Genomic DNA, 20,591 nt, shown 5'->3' with positions numbered 1-20,591 from the left:
CTGCACACAATTGTAATGTAGTCAATAGATCTTGGGGAGCCCCTCTGAGCCCTCGGGGCCCCGGGCACCCGACCTGTAGTAACACCCCTGCACTCCAGCACAGAACGGTTTCACACATGGCTCAGATTGTGAGATGAAGCTACATGGTAATACTGTCACAAATTTTTGTCCTCTGGCAAACTGATGTGATCATGGCTGCCAAGCTAAGAACAGGGCAGATCATCATGAGATGGAATCATCTGTAAAGACTCCACATTAGTTTCAGTGCTTCATGATTACACATATCCTACTAATGTTATAACTGTGGTTATCCAGCTCACAGCAGGATTCAAACGGTTTACGTTAACCACTTGCTGAGAGCGCTGCACGGTACCCCCCCCCCCCCCCCCCCCATATTGATCCTCTCACACGCTTCTGCATTCACATCACGTCCCAAGCTAAAGACTGCTGCCATACACACACGTACACACACACACACACACACACACACGTACACACACACACACACACACACGTACACACACACACACACACACACACACTCACACATTTGCCCTGTCCTTCACATGAGTAATAACACAGACCAGGAGGAAGGGCTTCATCATTAAAGTCATCATAATACTGAAAGAGCCATCGCCTGTGAATGTGCCAAGAGAGCAAAGAGATGGTAAACCGTCCCTGAGGACCCCCACTCACCTTCCCCACCCCCCCCCCCGGCCCCTTTGTTTTAGAAATAATGTGTGAAGAGTAGAAAAAGAGAACAATTAACCTTCATCATCCTCCTCCCAGATGATTACCTATTCTGCATGGCAATCAATGTGTTTAACAGACAGTGATTATACACTCTTCTTCTTCTTCTTCTTCTTCTTCTTCTTCTTCTTCTTCTTCTTCTTCTTCTTCTTCTTCTTCTTCTTCTTCTTCTTCTTCTTCTTCTTCTTCTTCTTCTTCTTCTTCTTCTTCTTCTTCTTCTTCTTCTTCTTCTTCGCATTATAACCTTCTTGTCATTAATACCTTTCCAAGTATTTATTTTCCACTTTCTTTAACATTGTGAGATAGGATGTTTTTCAACATTCAGAATGAATAAATATCATATATTTTGGGGATAATATTTATGATAAAGTGAAATTTGGTGCTGAATAAAAATCTGGATCTAGTGAACTTAGTGGTTTCATTGGGGGGTTTCCTCTGGGAGTTCCTTACTAGCTATTACTATTGCTATTACCATCATCATTATTATCATGATACAGACAGATTATTTCATAACAGGGTTTAATACTCAAACTAACAATACTAACAACAAATATGACCATTTATTAAGAATTGTTTACAAAACATGCTTGAACAAGGAACACTTTTAAAATAGATCCGCCAGTGCTTCATACACACAAGACGATGGTGACCCATAGGTTTTTTTAAATGAACACACTTCTATTATTGTTAATTTACTTTTGAATTATTTATTATGTTACAGTCTTTATTATTTATTATTATTATTTTTTATTATTATTATAGAGTATTCCATACACTGTTCAAGATTCAAGATTCAAGATTTTTTATTGTCAAATGAACAGAGATAACATGAAGTAGTCACTGTCAATGAAATGCTTGGGTCACACACTCTCTTTAAGCAATGCTGAGTAATTTCAACCCCAAAAAATAAAATAAAAATAGAAATAGTATAAAATAGAATAAAAAAGAATAAAATAGAATAACAATGAAATAGAATAAAAAAAAATTAAAATAGAAAATAAAATATATACATCTAAATAAATATCTTTACAGATGAATGTTCAATTTGTGCAGTAGTACTGTTATCATACACATGCTTTATTCTTTATAATGTTATGGTCATGTGTGTTTTGCACTAGTGTTACAGTGTAAATAGAGGGCTGGTGTTGGCTGTGACACACCCCCTGCTCCGCTGTGCAGCCCGCGCCCCTCAGATCACCGATCACGTGGTTTCCTCGTCACCGAGCAGCGTGTGTGTTCGTCAGGAGGAGGATGACAGGCAGGAGGGACCAGTGAGCTCCGCGGATCTGCTGCTACTGCTGCTGCGATGAAGAGGAGGATGACGCTGTCCTGTTGTAGATCATCTCCGACACTGGGCCGCTGAAGACCCCCGCTCACAGACCGACCCTCCTCTTCCTCCTCTTCCTCCTCCTCCTCCCTGGTCCCTGCTCCTCTGCTCGGATCTTTGGAACCCGGCAGTAAACAGGTGAAGCAGCAGCGGGCGGGACGCTTCAGTCCGCAGGGACCAATGTTAAATTAAATTAAATTCTGACACAGGAAGGTGATGGGAGGAGGCAACTGAACATGTATGTTAATTATCGTTTGCTGTTAATCTGATGGCTTGATTTAATAACACTCATTGGTTGATATTGGTGTTTTCTGCTGAGCAGCCACAACTTTTCCACAGTGACTTGCTGCAGTGCACCTGCAGGCATCTCAACCTGCAGCTTCATTATCTCACATGGCCCTCACAGCAGAGATGATTTACGTATGTTTTTTGAATCTGTCCCCACAGCTTCACAGCTCTCCACTGTGACGACTCGGTGCAGCAGGTCCACTTCCTACAGTTTGTTATCCTGACACGATGGGGGACTCCCTCTGCATCTCCCTACGCGCTGCCGAGGCAGTGCTCATCACGAGGAGCTTGATCACGGTTCTGCCTTTTGCTTTGCTGCTACCAACTGTAAGAGTCAGTGCCCAGTTCATGGGAAGCCCCCTGGACTGCCACAAGACCTGCGTGTGCGCCAGCAACATCGTTAGCTGCTCCAAGACCAACCTGACCTTCGTCCCCATCGCTCTTCCAGAATACACAGCCGTCCTGGACGTCAGCTTCAACTCCATCACCAAGCTGCGTGCCGAGTGGACCTCCATCAAACTCAGCAGGCTGCACACTCTGCTGCTCAACAACAACGGCATCACTTTTCTGTCCTCCGAGGCGTTTGTCTCCGTGACAAAGGTTCAGTACCTGGACCTTTCGTCCAATCGCCTCCGCCTGCTGGATGAGGTCATTTTCGAGCCGCTGGGGAACCTGGAGGTGCTGCTGCTTTACAACAACTGCATCTCTCAGATCGATCGCTCCGCTTTCTCGAGCCTCAGCATGCTGCAGAAGCTCTACCTGAGCCACAACCTGATCCAACGCTTCCCCCTGGAGCTGGTGAAGGAGCGGAGCCGGCTGGAAACTCTCAGACTGCTGGACGTTTCCTCCAACCGCATCAAAGTCCTGCCCTTGCACGAGCTTCAGGCCCTGCCAGCCTGGATCAAGAATGGCCTGTACTTCCACAACAACTCTTTGCCCTGCAGCTGTGAGCTGTATGAAGTGGTGGCACGCTGGTACCTCAAGGAGCTCAGCTCCGCTATTGACTTCAGGAGCGGCCACACTTGCGTGTTACCAGGGCAGCAGAAAGAGAAAATGGCCATACTGGATCTGAACAAGGTCCATTTGAACTGCAGTGAGGCCAAACTTTTGGACGAAGAAGCTTATCTGGACCAGTTCCTTGTGCTGGACTGTGATACCAGGAAGAAGGAAATGACTAAGAGATGGGTACTGCCTGGAAACATCCCACTGTCTCTTAAAGCAAACACTACTGCTGTGAAGCGTCCTGACGGCAACCTCCAGATCGGGCCCCTGAGGGCAGAGGACTCCGGGGTCTACACCTGCTATGCCACAAGTGACTCAGTCAACGAGACGCTGTATGTGACTGTAGTTGTGTTTAACTCCACCATGTCTGGTGGCATGGAGAACATGAAGACGGCCTACACCACCCTTGTAGCATGTCTGGTCAGTGCTGTTATGATTCTGATCTACCTCTACCTCACTCCCTGTCGCTGCGCTTGTTGTCCAGGTCAGGGCCTGGAGAAGATCGACCCCAGTGACAGCCTCCATTCTTCAACTGTCAGCGTCTCTCAAGCACACAAGGAGACGGGTCAAGAGCGAGTTGAAGGCGGCTTTAGCTACAGACACGTTGGCTTCCCAGATATCAAGGACCAGCTGGAGCAGAACGGGAGGTTGAATCCAATAGGTGAGGAGGACGAGGATTGGCAGGGGGAGAGCAAGGAGAGAAGGAGGTCTGACGCAGAGTCGGTCAGCTCCGTGTGCTCCGATACCCCCATGGTGGTGTGACAGCTCCATCCACACGGCTGTGCAGGACTCAAACATTGGCATCTTCCAAACAAAGCCAAAGCTCTGTCTCTCATGGTCAGCGGCAGTGTTTCAGTAGCATGTATCATTGATTTTAAAAAAGGAAAAAGATTATCCGTGCGGTGTGAAAAAAAAGACCCCAAAGCATTCTAGTACTGCTTAAAAATATTTATTTTTGACATAGCAAGAGTGGCATTTGTTAAGACACACAACATGAAGCATATTTTTTCATTGCAAATGATCTTTACAAAATTTCAACTATTGCTTTTATTGGCTGAACCTGCACGGAATCGCTATGCAAGTTGTAAAGAAGGAGTTTGAATTTAGTTTTCACTTAAGTCCTTGATTGAGAAAAAAAAAAGAAGCCATCGACCCCAGTTACTCACAGCATGAAAATATGCTCGATGTTATTATTAAATAAAAGTTACACAGTTTTTGTGTACTGCGAATCTTGGTACGACAAATATTAGGAGTTTTAAAGTTGTCTGCCAGAAGCTGCTGCTTGATATAGAAACAATTATTAATATAAATGTGATTGATTATTTATTCTTCATTTTACATTCCTGTTTGGTTTGGTCAGCACTTACAGGACATGATACTGTTAGGATTACTCTTATGCAATTTTAGCATTTTAAATTGTTTTAGATTTAGTGCTCCAGTTGAAGGGTTTTTGAATCCTTAAACCTTGTATGCAAGTCTGTTTTAAAAACCAGCAGATTATATGTATTGTTGTGGCAGTTATTCCCATTCATCATTGACCTCATACACACTGTAGGTATTTGAGAAACTGATATCTATTTGTTTACATCAATATAAACATAACTACTAACTATTTACAGACATATTGACAGGAAAAATTAAGTTAAGCCTTCTATGTCACTAATATTATAATGCTGCATTCCTGAATAGGAACATACTTGAATATTGATGAGATCTATGGTGCAGAACTAGGTACAAAGAGGCAGTTTCTTTGTAAACTGACATGACAGTGGATTCAGACAGTCTGCAGAGATAGTTTAGAATTAAAAAAAATATATAAGCATGGTTATAAACTGAAGCTCATTTAAATCACATTCCACAAGTCAACAAAGATGTTTTCTGTTAATGCAGCGACTGACGATAGATTTCAGCCTTGCATCTCTGGTACAGAGTTTCCCAGTCGGTTCTGCTTCTGACCTCGTAACACGATCCAGCAACCAGTAATTACAGGACGGACGCATTGTAATTAACCTAATCAGAGTGATTTTCCCTTCTCAGATTGCCTGCCCCGAGTCATTTTTAGAAGCCTTAAGAGGCACAACCAGTCAATGTTTCGCAAGAAAGAGCCAATAATAAGATAAGAGTCTGAAGAATAAGAATCATTTTATAGATAATAATGTTTTTGTCTTATATTTCACTACACTAATATTACACTTATCTCAAGATCCCTTGTAGAGGTCTGGACAACCAGGTCGAGCAACACTGATCTAGATTGAAAATGTTTAGGGTAAATCATGTTCAAAAACATTATAATGGCAATTTTTGGTTTGGGATGGAATTTCAAATATAATATCTAATGTTATATTGCAGTCAGGATAATAGGTTATGGTGAGAGCGACATTCAGACCAACAACATAAACATACACCCTTCCATATTGGATAGTTAATAGCAGCCAGGCAGGAGGTGCGGCCCAGGGGAGACAACTGAGAGCTAGTACCATCTACTGAATGCTTCTGGGCGTTAGTGCCCAACCCAGAGCAAATCAGGAAATGCCAGTCAGCCAGGAGTCTCATAAACACAGTCAGGAATAGCAGCTTGTAGCACGGCCAGCACCCAGGCAGCCGGACACAGCTGAAATGTAAATATAGAAGTTGCACTTTTCAAACACATCTACATTTGAGTTCATTTGAAAATGCCTTTAAATTGTTGACTTTAGAGGTGTTTATAATGGTGTCGATAGAAATGCTGCTTTCCATTTGTTATGAACACATGTAAATCAGGAAAAAAATGTGTCACGAAACTAAAGTCATTCAACTTAACGCAAAATGAAACACCCCTAGATAATGGATGTAGCAATGGACAGTGCTTTTATTTTGAAGGAACAACACTTTCATCCTCTCAGTTCTCTTGATGCTTTTTCAAAAATAATTTGGGTGATTCTACACCTTCATTCAACGTCTATGGAACTGATTGTAAAATAATGTAGCTTGACATACTGAGAAACCTTATATCTCTCATAGGGACACATCTAGTCTATGCTAATGTACATACTTCTCTTAAAACCAAAGATTTAGTTGCAAACATACATTAATAACCTACATGTTCAGTGTTTACAGTCAGTACAGTTGTACTGTCTTTACCATGTTGAGCTTATCTACTGTATATTTCTGTGTTGAGACACAAACTTATATTTTAATATATGAAATCCTGTATAGAGACTGCTGTTAAATTATTGCTGTATTGTACGTTGTCTGTTAATGTATTGATCCTGTATTTCATAAAATACATGTCAACAGAAACCGAATGGCATTAATACACTGATGAATGAACCTGTCAGAGCTGCCGATTATTAAAAAAATATCTAAATATCTGCAGGCTTTATAAATCTAAGGCCTGTACTGTTAGCTTAGCATAAAGACTGGAAACAGCTAGCCTTTCTGTGTCTGATGATAAACTGTTTATAAAGATGACAAAAGTGAAGCCACTGCGCCTGGTGGCTGGTTACTGTATAGGTCATAAACCCTGCCCCCTCCGTGTTAATGGATGGAACATGGACACAACTAAAATAGTCGACAAATACATTTTTCACAAAGATGTTTTTGGATATTTTGGGTAGATCTTATCACACTGGTGTTTGTTTCCGCTAATTCGATTTCAATTAGTTATTTGATGCCATACAAATGATGTGTAATACAATGATTGACAGCTGATACTGACTCACGATTGGTCGAGCATTTATACTACATGTTATGTGTTGATAAGTGAGCTTTAAAGGGGCTTGTAAGTGGATTATCTCTGTTAGACAGAACTGAGCTGGCTGTTTCCAGTCTTTGTGCTAAGCTAAGCTATCCAGCCACTGACTCTAGCTTTGTTTTTATTATTATTTTATCCCTTTAACTGCATACATACTGGTGTCAGTCTCCTCATTATTTAATTCAGTGGAGCTCCCATCTGGCTTCAGTTTCTGTTTTAGACTAATGACTTGGCCTTGTTCACTTGAGGGTGAAATGGGAGACCACACAGATCGCTGGAGCGAGAAATGTTCATGCAGGGAGTCGTATTTACAGCAAGCGTCCCTCAGACTTACTTTCCTCGGCAACACTTGTTGATGCTGGCTTTTCAGCCTTATTTGGATAGTTGGCCACAGTATCTCCCTAAAACAGCACGAGCAGGAGTGTGCTTGCTTCACAACAGTCAACTGGATTAATAATATATTGGCTCAGGCAACGTGAAGTCAAAACATCATCTGTCGTGTAGTTGTTGCAATGGACATAAACGTACCTGTCATTGTGTAGATCATACAAAATCACATTTCTTCATGGAACAGTGAAGAAGCCTTTGTATAAAAGTGCGGCCCTGTAACTATAAAAGAGGTGTATATCTCCTTTTTATTGTTGCATTTAACAAGGTTTGAATTAGTTAAAGATGCTGAGTAGTCATAGTCTAAATGCTCAGTGTCAAGACAGATGTATTATCATCAGTATGTTGAAGTTGTCTGCTTTTGTGCCAGAAAACGTTCATGTTGCTTAGTTATCACAAGTATAAATATTATGTGAAACATGCTTCTTTTATTTTACATGTGAGAAGCCGCAGAGCATCATTTGTCCGTGGTCGTTGTGACAGATGCTGCCGTGTGAAACCTCACCCACTGCCCTGTGACTCCTCTGCTGGATGAATGATTGAAGAGGAGCGGTTTGCACTGAGGCCCACGCTCCCTGTTCCAGTATCGACCGTCTCGTGTTACCATGTTTACCCATAATGCACGCTTCACCAGCCAGGTGTGTGTAGCTAGATGTAACCATTTGGAAAAAACAACACAACAATATAGTGCTGCAGTCAGGGTTAGAACATATTTCCTCATTAACAGGAATGGAAAATCAAATAACACTGCGTATAGGGGCCCGAGGGGGTTAATAACTGATCTGTGTTTGTTCACATGTTTAAATGGAAAAGAGACGAGTGACTCATCCCCTTTGAATATTAAATCACAGATTATAATTAGAACGAATGCTGCAGCCTAAAGAAAAGCCTCAGATCTCTACACTTCACACGCAGATGGTATGAATGTAAGTCAGCACCTGCTGACAGTGAATGACTGGCATCAGACTCTGTGTTTTTTAAAGCATGAATTCTAAGTAAGATGACTCATCCTCTCCTCGGTCCCCTCCCAGGAGAATCACATGGATGTGAGTGAGTCCTGCGCCATCTAGTGGTTACTTACACCGTTATATATAATGGAGAATCACCTTCACATTGATCCTGGAGCATCTGAGAGCTCCGCCAGAGGAATCAACAGTGTGTCCATTTATAGAGATGCTGAGACAGGGTCGAAGTATTGACTTAAAAAAATAATTGCGTTGTATAAATCATATATAAATACATCAATCAGATATTGAACAGAAGAAGCAGATCTTCAAATAATTTCATTTGTGAAGTAGGAACTTTAGGTCCAAAAACATTTTTATTTTGCATTTTATTGGAAAATGAAAAAAACCTTACACGTGGACGCTCCAAAGGTTCATGGTGTGATATAGTTAATACTTCCTGTGTGACGTAATGGACCAGTGCCTCTAGAGGCCCAGACATGAATTGCAACAAGCGTTAAACATACCGGTAATCTTTTATTTAATGCAGTAAAAACTGAAACACTTGAGTTCTCACCTGGTCAGGAACATGGACAACATGTTCTAAGGGATTTTTTTCCTGATTCCTCAGTGTTGCTAAACCACAACGACTGGATATAAAAAGATGGACACAGGTGTTTAAGCCGTTTAAGAGACATGCCTGGGAATGACAAACTGAAAATCCCATCTCAGGCCACAGATCCCAGGAACACTGCCTCTGTTTCAGTGATGATGAAAACTGATCCATGTTGACATAACTTCTGCGACAGCATAATTATATATCCACTTTTTATACTTTTGTAGGAAGTGTAAAATTTTACATGAAATTGGAACCACAATCAATCATTGGTGATAATGATACATCAGGTTTGTCATGGATGTTTTATCATCACCTTGATGGAGTCATATCTTGTGCACTCTGCTGCTAATCCACTGATGTAGGTGAGTAAAAGTGAAGGATTGTGAGCTATTGAGATAGAGAGAGAGAGCAAGAGAAAGAGAGAGACAGGTGAGAGAGTGAAGATCATTTCTTTCTCCTTTCATGTGTCAGTCTTTATTGTGAAGACTGCCAATGTGCAAATATTCTCCATTCAAGAATATTGACATATATTACTTTCTTCTGATTTACTTGTAGAGTGGTTTCCTGCTCCCTAAGTGGGGGTCAAAGGTCATGTGAAGCACACTGCTGATTCCTGAGTAGAGATTTTGCTGAAGGGTTTTAGGTTAACTTTCTGCTGTTCTCTTCGTCCAGGCCTCTCTCCTCCAGCAGCTGCCTGGATTTACGTTCCTCTCTGCAAACTGGGTTCTTGGTCACCACATAAATCCTGGAGCTCATTCATCATTTCAGCTTAATTTAGCAAAACATTTTGCACAACCCACAAACTTCTCAGCTTACACGTCAGACCTCATATCTTAGCCTAATAAGGACTTTTGTCCTGGGGGGGATTCAAGTGCAGCTGAGCCAGAAAATGTCAGGAACTTGTTTCATCTCATGCTTAGTCGAAGTTGTTTTCGTTCTCATCTGGTCACTTGGTTGATAATAAAAAAACAAAAGACTTGCTGGAGAACCGTGGACAGTTGTATTAACAGCATCCCAGAGTGCAAAAATGTTGGAAGCCATAGCAACACTGACAAATCAGCAGTAGCAGGGCTTAAAATGATGAAATGATTAAGTGTTGGACAGACGAACAGGTTGTTTGTTAAACATCCAAGAGTGTGTTACTCTTCCGGCATCTACGGACAAACTGCAGCAAGTGTCACCTGATGAACAAATCAATCAAATGCTTAATGCTCAATGATTATCATCAAGATGTTGTTAGTGTATGTCTAAGATCTTATACATCATCTTTAAGAGAGGCTTCTCTACTGTTTCCAGACTATGACACCATGTCTTTGTGCAGATGATGGTATCTTCTACTTATGAAACAAATCTTGAGCTTCATTGATGTTTTCTGAAAAGTATCCCAAACAAGCCATTTGTTTGATAAGTTTGAACTTTCTCATTTCAATGAACTGATTAAATCTATTGAGGAAAAAAAAATGTGATCAGTTTTTGTTTTTTTTTATATATAAATGAATGAAACTTTTTTCCATTAATAGGAATTCTGTGAATTTACTTATTTCTCACAAGTGTCCTTGTTTTAAGAAATATAAATGTGATATGAAAAATATCAAGGTTTAGACACATTTTTAAAAAAAATATTTTCATGAATTTCTCAGCTGTTGACCATGAATTACTTGTGAAACAAATGCTGATAGTGTATAATTTCCTCCTCTAAGCTTATCCTCTGTTCATGTGCTCTGGTAGTGTAAGATTACTCTGCCCTCTAGAGGACAGAGACTGTAAACCGGAACAGACTCACACCCCAACTCACACTTTCACTGAAACAGGACGAACGATCCAGGAAAACAAGACGCAAGAGTGGGTATTTAAAACAAATAGTTGCCTTTATTTAAAATCACGATATATTTCAATATTTATTATGATTCAAGTTATAAATATGACAAGTGCATATCTGAATTGTACTCACCAAATTACTTTCTCTTGTCTGATGATGAATTCCTTGCATGTGCAGCAACTTTGTTAAGTTCATACTGTGGGTAAATATGAGTCTTTCACAGAGACAACATGAGATACGTTTTCTTTCTTCATCTCCTCCTGTACGAAGACAATTCCCTGAAATACTCAACAGTTTAATAACACATAGGTTTCATATGAGAGGAATTCCAAACACTGTTTTATCCACAAGATTTAAATTTCAAATTTAACAAATTATTCATGCACAACAGTGAAGTGGCTGTGGGACAATATATTTTTAGGGCATGAACTTCCCAGTGTAAAAAGTAAAGAACTGGATTTTATGGATAAGACTTTTATCAAACATTAGATCAAGATATTGATCCAAATCATTAATTTAAAGAAACTTTAATTGTTCCCATTTACAGATGCATTTTTCCATTTTATCTCAATGTTAAAACCTATTTTATGACACTTAAGTAACTAATAAGATTATGATGCCTCTTGAGCGTCGGCCAGGCGCCATAAATTGTCTCAGATCTCTATTCAAACTCTAACGTGATACTGAATAACAAGGAATAAGGGTGGAAAACCTAATATTATTGATATTAGTATTGATTTTGTAGTGGAACACTGATGTGTCAGCACAACTTTCATGTGACTTGTTCCTGACTTCACAAGTATTTTCCATTTTATGACGCTCTATACTTCAGTCAATTAAATGTTACAAGGAAATGTTCTTTCCTCTGCTCCACTACATTGACCTCACTGCTATATTTACACGTTGCTTTCTCATTTATTTGACATGAAAAACAAGAAAATATGCTTCAGTTTATAATGGAACTTTTCTTTTACAAATGAAAAAGAATTGAGCAGCTACAGTATCAGATGTTAAACATATGAGTAATAATAATCCAGTTAATTTAGTTATAAAACTCTTAACAAGTAATTTTGGAACTTTTAAGTTAATTTTGCCCAAGTATTTCTGTACATTATTTTATTCAACAGAGGTTTTCACGGACTGGTTTTTCTAAATGTCTCATGTTCACTTGATCAAAGAACATTTTTCACTGCTGACTATGACACACTTGTGTATCTATTTGACATTTATATAAGATGCTCCATGAACTGCTGGTGCATTTGAGACCAACAATGAAGAGATTGTGCTAATTTTGTTCGTCCAAGGAAACCAGTTTACCCAGTGGGCAAGTTGGATGTGGAGAAAGGTAAAATGATAAGTGGACTCCTACCATCAGTTCACCCTCTTACCAGCTTTGGTCCCTGTCGTGTGTGTAGTTGTATTGGTCTTCAACATTTGAATACATACCCGAGTCAGTCGATTAGGTCATCTCAATACTTTACCTTTGGAACAGGAGCATGTTCAGCCGGGGACAGACTCAAACCAGTTCAAAGCTCCAGGAGACTTCCAGGAAACCTCTGGCCGTGGCATCGTGTGATCACCTGAGGCTGAAGTGAAGCGGCTCTGGTCCCTTCCGTTTGGAGATGAAGCAGTGACGAGTAGAAGCAGATCTGCCTCGGTGAGATTCATCCTGTGCAGACTCTGACTGATTCCTTACTTTGGTTTCATAAGCAGTTTGGCACAGAAGAGTATGTAAATCAGATCAACATGGCAACTAAGATTCCCTGTAGAGGAAGCGTTTCTCCTCTGTGGGGCTTTCTCTCCTTCCCTTTTTATGGCACATAAAGCAGATGCTGTCTCACTGTTGCAAGCTCTTTCTCCGTCAGGCCCTAGCACAGCGCTCCTCTTCCAAACTCCAATAACAGAACAAGCACGTAAATAAATTAACTTCCTTCCCAAGCTTGTGCTGAAGCGACACTTTGCAGGGGCCAGATGAGGAAGATGATCTGGGCCTTGCTTCCGCTGAGAGGCTGCCTGGTGGAGACAACCTCCGTGATTCGGTCAGAACTTGGCGAGTGCTGGTTCTCAGCCGCGCCTCAGGCCAGAGGTGACTGAGGAAAAAGCCACATTATCTGCAGAGATGCAGCGACTTGATCTTTGCCTCCGCAGACGCACGGCCAAATTCTAGTACGGCCAAATTTCACACGAAAACCTCTTCACAAAAGGTCATTCAACAAATGATGAATATGAAATCAAAGAACTGAGAGGCTGCCGTCGCTTGATTTTCACACTTCCTCTCCAGGATCCCGCTGTCACAGTGATTAAGCCTTTTGAGTTTGATAGACAATTCCAAGAACAGAAAAGGGTCACAAAAGCTGTCTTCCGAGGCACGTGTGTTTCCCACGAAAAAGTGAATTTATTGAGACAAAAATCTATCAAGTGCGTGATGCACTTTGCGTTTTTTTTTTCCTGACAGTTACGTATACTTCTTAGGCCCATGAGCATTGATGTTCTCCTTGTCTCTCCAGATATCCTGAGTATACAGCACAAATCATTTCTTTTTCTCCATTTGAATCACAGTACTCAAATCAAAACACAAAAAACTGATCATTCACAGTCCTTTCAGAGAAGGTGGTTGCAGAGCAGCCACCTCCTCTGCAGATTCAGAGATGTGTATTACATGGAAAGTTCACTGATAGCATGGAAGTATTTTCAACATATCTACTCTGGACCGGCTATTAGAAATGTGCATGGAATACATATAACTCTTCATTTATAGGTTACATCCTCTCTTTTTAACAGTACATGCTTTGTTGGGGTAACTGCTGTAATTAGTGGATTATAATGTAATAGGGTTTTTTTTTTAACAAGAGAACAAGTGTAGATTTCAATCAAACATTAACTGTTCAACCATATTGAGTGCGATGCTGATAGGACAACACTGACAAAGGGAGGGGACACAAGTAAAAGGAACCCTGAGTTACAATGCATTTCAGAATGAGGGACTAATATGTATTAGCCCAGTAGAGCTTGTAATATTTAATTTTCTTAAGACTTTGGCAAGTTTGGTCAACTCTTATAATATTGCTGAAATTATAAGTTAAAACTTCTTGATGGTTTGAGTTTCTGCTATGTGAATATTTCTTTTTGTCTTCTACTGCCATGATTACGAGTGAAAAAGAGCATCACTCTATATAAACCAAATAATCAATTATAAATAAACATGGAGGCTGACGCAGACCAAAAAAAAACAAGATTACACTATGATGTCAATATGTACAGAGCTGAGAAGTCTGCAGTTCTAAAAAAAAAAATTGAACAATGTTTACAAAAAGACAATTTCCATCATCTAAGATCTGATGTTTTCCTGTCGCCTGTTCATTTGTGTGTTGGCAGGACTACGCACAAACTACTGAACAGATTTACACGAAACTTGATTGAAGGTTGGGACATGATATTCTAGTTTTTAGTTAGAGGACTGTGCTGGGCTGCATTACAATGTACAGGCTCGTTTTGCTTGTGTCCACACCATACACATGGATGTTCAATGAACACTGTGAAAAACAGACGGCAAATACTAAATTCATTTCATCTGGTCCTGTCACATAACCTCCAGATGTGGCTCAGAGAGGCGCACTGACATAACTGCAGTTTTAAACTATAAACCTTATAAAACTATAAAGACTTTTACATATTTTCTGTAGCTTTAAGCAGAAGTTACCAGAAGTGACAAAAACAGCAAACTCATAATTCATAATGAAACTTTGAATGACGAAATATTTAGAATATCAGGTTCTTACTTTGTCAGCAAAAAGTTATAATTGAGCAATGGGTAAAGCTAGAGGAAATATCACTTACATTAGCTGAATTATTTTGAAGCCCAACTGCAAAAAATCTTTGTCAAGACAGGAAAGAATAAATCCAAGCTGAGTAAAGATCAAATGAAATCTGAAAGCTGTTGGAGTTTAAATTATTTTTTCTTATAGTCAGGCAATTCATGAAATGATATAAGAAAACTGTCTTTTTGAATGAGATAAGGCAACATATAGTCATGATTCACATATAGCAATGATTCACAGAACTGTAGCTTGCTCTTTCAGCAGAGTACCTTTCAAGTAATGTACATTTATATGGTAATTGAGGATCAGAAGGCAACATGTCACCTGTATTATTTAATCAAACCTATCAATTTGTCAAAACCTGTTCAGTAGCTTTCATTTCTATAAACCTTCAACAGGATGAGAACCAGGCCACTCTGCAGGATAGAGAACATAAAAATCTGAGCCCTGTCACTTCCTCTTATTCTGCTCTGTCGTTTCCCTGTTTTTCCAACTCACGGTGAAACAGTTCATGAGTGTGAAAAGACATATTCATACATTTTTTTTTTTCTTTCATGATGCTCCTCTGATAATGACCATCACCATGTAGTCGTCCTCTGATTTGGCAAAAGCTTTGGCAGAGGCATCCATGAACTGCCGTGTGAACTCACATGGGGGGAACGCGTGAAGGACTCCTCCGTGGTCCTTGTCACAGCTGCCGCCCACGGGGAGGCTGATGATGCCGGCCGCCTCCTTCTGCGTCAGGTAGGACACCAGGTTCTTCAGTGGCCTCTCGTTGGGGTTGCTGGCATCCTGGACGCCGCCGTCCTTTCCGGGCATGGCCAGGAGGATGGAGTACCCGCTGGAGCTGGTGGCCTGGATCCGACGGGAGACCTCCTCCAGCTTGGGCTGGTCCAGGCGCAGGCGCTGGCTGATCTTCAGCTGGGACACTTGACCCCCGGTGGAGCCGTCCACTAGCAGACCGGTGGCCACGGCGATGTCGCCCTCCAGCAGGTGCAGTGATGTGGGGAAGCTGCTGTTCTTCAGCAGGAGGACACCCTGCCAGACCTGACTCAGCTTCTGTCCTTCAGCCGTCACCTTGGTCTTTGAGGAAGAGGAGGGCTGATCTGAGCGAACCTCCTTCTTCAATGGGCTCTTGGCTGAGTCACTAGCTCTGCGTTTGTTGTCTTTATCCAAGAATGAGCCCGGCTGAGTTGGGCTGAGTGTTCTCCTTCTCTTGTCTCCACAGCCGGCGTCCTGAGGGTTTTGCCGCTCTCTGACAGGGGAGGGTCTGCCCGGGCGAGGCAGGCGTTCGGGGTCACCGTGGCGCGCCCCATCCCGGTTGCTCCCTTCTGGGCTTCGTTCTAGCGAGTTGCCATGCCGACGCAGACCATAGTCGCAGCTATCGGGTGCAGGCTCCAACCACCAGCCATCATTCAAATGTCTCCTTTTGCGGCCCAGATCTCGGTTCTGCAGCTCCCGTTCTTGCTCTATTGTCCAGGGCTCCCGCGGACGCCTCTCCAGACGATCCACGGGGTCAAAGGCCGGTCCTCGCGTCCTGTCGTGCACGGCCAGGCCGGACCACTCGGCTGTGACGTACGGATCTCTGTCTCTGAAGCGGGCGGGATGTGGAGGGGACCGGTCTCTCACTCTCACCGGGTCCGAGAGACGGTGGACAAAGGGCTCATTAACCAAGTCATAGTGCGGCAGAGGAAGCTGCATAAACTGTTGCTGCTGATAGCGGACTTCTGTTTCGGCAAAGTCCACCCGGAGTCTCCTGTCGGGACCGCCGAGGGGGAAGCCCCTCATGTGAGTGCACGCCGCCTGAGCAGCGTCCAGGCTTTCGTACTGGATGTAAGCCCACACCTCCCCTTTCCTGTAGTCTATGGTCCTGATGGTGCCAAAGCGGTCAAACTCCTTGGCCAGAGCAGCGAGCGGCACCCACGGACCAAGACCCCCCACCCACAGCCTGGTAGTGGGCGTGGCCTTGCCGTAGCCAATTTTGATCGGGGTGTGGCCCACCACTTTCCCTGACATTGCTACTTTGGCGCGGTGAGCCATGTCCAGGTTCTCAAACTTCATGAACCCGTAGGTGTTGCTCTGGCCTCTCGTGGCCCGCTTTATGTCCACCTCTGTGATCACGCCGAACCTGTCGAACGCCCGCCTCAGGTCACTCTCCGTCACGCTGACGTCCAGGTTGCCCAGGAACAGCGTCCTGTTTGCCCTCTGGTCGTCCTCGGGGGTCATCGGGTCCTTCTCGCGGAAAACAGCCCCCTCGGGGACGAAGGGCGGTCGGTTCCTGGCCTCGTACACAGGGAAGTCTCTCTCTCTCTCCAGCTCTCTGAGGTGAGGCGGTGGAGGGACAGGTGGAGGAGGTGGAGGAGCAGGGAGCCGGCCCAGGGCCAGCTGCTGCAGCCTGTAGTCCCTGAAGCCCATGCCGGTGGGGGACAGCGGCCTCTGGGAGTGGAGGTGCCGGTGTCCTGCGGGGAAACTGTCTTTGGACACAGGGGAGCGGCTCCTCCGTCGGTTCATGTACACGGTCTCGATCTTCAGGGGCCGGTCGTACAGCACCAGCTTCCCGCGGGCGTGCTTGGCCGCCCGGGCGTCCTCGGGCCTCCGGAAGTTCACCAGCGCCACCCGCTCGTCGTTCTCCCGGCTCATTTTCACACTCACGTCGCCGAACTTGGTGAACTCGTGGAACAGCCCGTCCTCGATCTCCTCGTCGTTCAGCTGGGAGCCGAGCTCGCTGATCTTCAGGGTCTTGTACTCGCTTTCCGGGTTGGACGGAGGCCGCGGCTCGCAGCGTGATGAGGCGGCGGAGGATCGGGCTACTTCCGCGGCGATGTCAGCGGCAACGTGGGGCTTGCTCCCCGGGACGGCTCGGTACTCGTAGCCGCTGCCGCTCCTCCCGGAGGAGTTGTGTGCCTCCGGGTCCCTAGCGTCCCTCTTGTCTCCGTGGACACTTCTCCTGGAGGAGGCAGCGCTGTGTGCGGAGCCGTTGCTGTTGTTGCTAGCCGCAGTGGACAGGCTCTTCTTGCCGCTCGGGTGGCTCCCCCCCCGGTCTCTGCTGTCCTCCAGCGCCCGGGGACGTTTCTTCACCGGCGACCGCTCCTTCCCCTTCATCTCCAGCTGCTTCCGACGGTGAATCGGTGTACTCGTGCCCTCGGTGCCTGGAAGCGAGCTGAACGAGCTGTGGACTTGTCCCGGAGCTTCGCACTGTAGCTCAGGCGAACAGCGTCGGCGCCATGATGGATCTCTCCCAGCTACTGTACGGGAAGTCCCGCCTCCGCGTCTGTGCGAGAAGCTGATTGGCTGCGCGGGGTGTCATTCACACGTAGCGCCACGCCACTCGCCAATGAGGGAAACATAGGAGCGGCTCAGCTGGGAGGTCAAAGTTCAAACCAGCAGCTCCACAGTTCACCTGAAAGCGACAGACACACAGAAGGTGACACGATGCAACAACAGGAAGAGATCAAGCAGGAAGTTTGGGATCTTGAAATCCTAGTCTTGTATTAGAATGTGGTAAAGTTAAACAGAGTTGGATTAACATGTGAACTTTTTAGGCTACACTTTGTTTTTGAGCTGAGGACACTGATAGTTCAGTCACCTCTCATACACAGAGGAGGAATATATCTCTTTTAAGATATCACCGCATTTCAGATGGATCTATTGCAATTTTTACTTACACACATTTAAATGAGAACTTACGTTGCAGTAAGCTTTTAAGATTCCAATTCAAAGTATTCTATATAATCAACCCTTTTGAAAAACTTTATAAAACACGATCTATTTTTCAAACATTTTTTTCATGCATTTTGTGAGCACATGTTATTCTCTTGTAGTTATTTCCTTGACTTTTGTCAAGAGTAATTAACCTACCTGGTCATATATACTTTTATGTAACATACCAAATGTAAATACAGATCTGGTTATAAATATGATGATGTGTATACAGTGTTGGGAAGGATACTTTCAAAACGTATTCCGTTACAGAATACAGAATACATGCCCAAAAATGTAATCTGTAACGTATTCCATTACATTAACTAATCTGAGTAACGTATTCTGAATACTTGGAATACTTCCGGTTTGTATTGCATTTTTTAAGTGTATGATTGCCGCGTTGTTATAGTCAGTGGAGCAGCAGCAGTTTAAACTCTCTCTCCGCCGATGCGGCGGGCCAGCTGGATGTCCGGCTCCCATCCTCTCCCACCTCTGTGCCGGCCCCACCGGAGGCTGAAGGACCCCCCCCCCCCCTGCGCCAAGGCTGCCTCGCGCCGTGCTACGATCGTTTCGGCGTCGAGTCTATTTTTTTTTGCGCTTGACGCGAGCGTATCGCTCCATGAAACACACTGAAAAATGATTTTAAACGATATTGATGACATTTTATATGATATAAATGATAAAGTATGCATCCCATAGTTTGTATTCCCCTTCTGTTGTCCTGGAGTTTTAATTTTACCAATTTTACCGATCATATTATTAAATGCCCCCCTCTGCCCATCCACTACAGACACACAAGCAGTCATAAAGATAAAAAGAGAGGGGGGGCGGCGGAGAATACGTAATTTACCCTCGACACCCGACATTGAACGGAGAGAACAGCGGAGAAGTTCTTGAAGATGGATGAAATTAAATTGGGACGCTGTTGCAGTTAATGTTGGAGCAACAAGTGACTATATGCTTTTATGCTACTGGGTCAACGGGTGATATTACTAGAGCTGCCCGGCGCTTCAGCGTCCGGTGTGAACCCGGCGTGCCTCGCTGGCCTCCTGCAGAGCCATGACAGCGGAGCTCTGGAAGCGCAGGTCGGTCTTCTCTCACCAGGTGCTGGAAGGGCAGCTTGCGGATCAGCAGCTCCGTAGATTTCTGGTAGCGACGGAACTCTCTCAGAGCCTCGGTTCTTCTTCACGCCGCCGGGGGCCGGGCGCTCTTACGGCAGCCCTGGTCTCCAGCTGCTTCCTGGGGGCTTTGCCGCCGGTGGATTTACGAGAGAGTGAATAAACTCGAGAAGTACCGTCATGTAATCCACTGATTTCAACAATGTAACTGTATTCTGAATACCATCTATTTAATTTGTAACTGTAACGGAATACAGTTACTCATAATTTGTATTCTAAATACGTAACGCCGTTACATGTATTCCGTTACTCCCCAACACTGTGTGTATATAGTGTGCATCTATATACAAGAGTATACAAAACAATAACAAGTAATAAAACATCAAACACACTGTATCATCCCAATACTAGAGATGGCATTTTGTGTTTTAAGTGACTGTACAATCGATAACTACTGAGAATGAAATACTTACTGTGTAAAACTATAGATTTTCACAGTAAACTTCCTGTCACACCTTTCTTGTTCAACTAAATAACTATTCCAGGTGTTGTTATTGTAAATATGATACTTGTGATACTTGCACCTCTCCATACACTTGCATTTAATTTAAATCATATTAATCACTTAAGTTGCACTTGCTACTGAAGGTAAAAGATCTTGCATCATCATCTTCATCGTCCCAATCATCTGACATTAGACGTCTACCCACAGGGAAGCAATTTAAGAGAGGGATGTTATATAAGTTGAAATGGCCATTGAGAGAAAAAGGTTCTTCACTGTTCAGTAGAGTCTAGACAAACAGTGAGAGACCTTTTTGGTTGGTGACCACTGGTCTAGACCATAGACGGTATAATAGCATTCATATCGTAAGTATTGAGTGGAAGGAGACAGTCAATGTCAATGTGTCTCTGCCCTGTCCATCTCGGTGGACGATAGGCACAAGGTTTCCATTACTGCTCGGAGTAAAACCTGAAGCGCTTTCCTTTGTGATTATATGTTGCTTAGAACAAGGAATCATTTTACTTTCAACACAAGTAGCAGACCTCCATAATGGTCAGGCTCCAAATCATGATAGAAATAGTA

General features: G+C 43.4%; 2 protein-coding genes across 2 annotated transcripts; one reads left to right on the top strand and one right to left on the bottom strand.

The window, feature by feature from the left end:
- The first annotated feature begins 2,593 nt into the window (after positions 1-2,593).
- LOC133000555 (amphoterin-induced protein 1-like) lies at positions 2,594-4,457 on the top strand. Its single transcript, XM_061070500.1, has one exon. It carries the CDS (start codon positions 2,594-2,596, stop codon positions 4,127-4,129), a length of 1,536 nt encoding a protein of 511 aa, XP_060926483.1. The 3' UTR covers positions 4,130-4,457.
- Positions 4,458-13,240: 8,783 nt separating this feature from the next.
- On the bottom strand, positions 13,241-17,915 carry LOC133000479 (RNA-binding protein 15-like). The gene has a single exon (XM_061070425.1). The coding sequence runs from the start codon at positions 17,787-17,789 to the stop codon at positions 15,240-15,242; it is 2,550 nt and encodes an 849-aa protein (XP_060926408.1). The 5' UTR covers positions 17,790-17,915; the 3' UTR covers positions 13,241-15,239.
- Between the last annotated feature and the right edge of the window lie 2,676 nt (positions 17,916-20,591).

Source organism: Limanda limanda, chromosome 4 (genome assembly GCF_963576545.1).
Source record: "Limanda limanda chromosome 4, fLimLim1.1, whole genome shotgun sequence".
Lineage (NCBI taxonomy): Eukaryota > Metazoa > Chordata > Actinopteri > Pleuronectiformes > Pleuronectidae > Limanda > Limanda limanda.
Note: the sequence above shows the minus strand (reverse complement) of the source record. Positions and strands in the feature narration are given on the sequence as shown.

Excerpts from the sequence above, each read along its gene's own strand:
- LOC133000555 (XM_061070500.1), top strand. The coding sequence starts at position 2,594 with ATGGGGGACTCCCTCTGCATCTCCCTACGCGCTGCCGAGGCAGTGCTC.
- LOC133000479 (XM_061070425.1), bottom strand. The coding sequence starts at position 17,789 with ATGAAGGGGAAGGAGCGGTCGCCGGTGAAGAAACGTCCCCGGGCGCTG.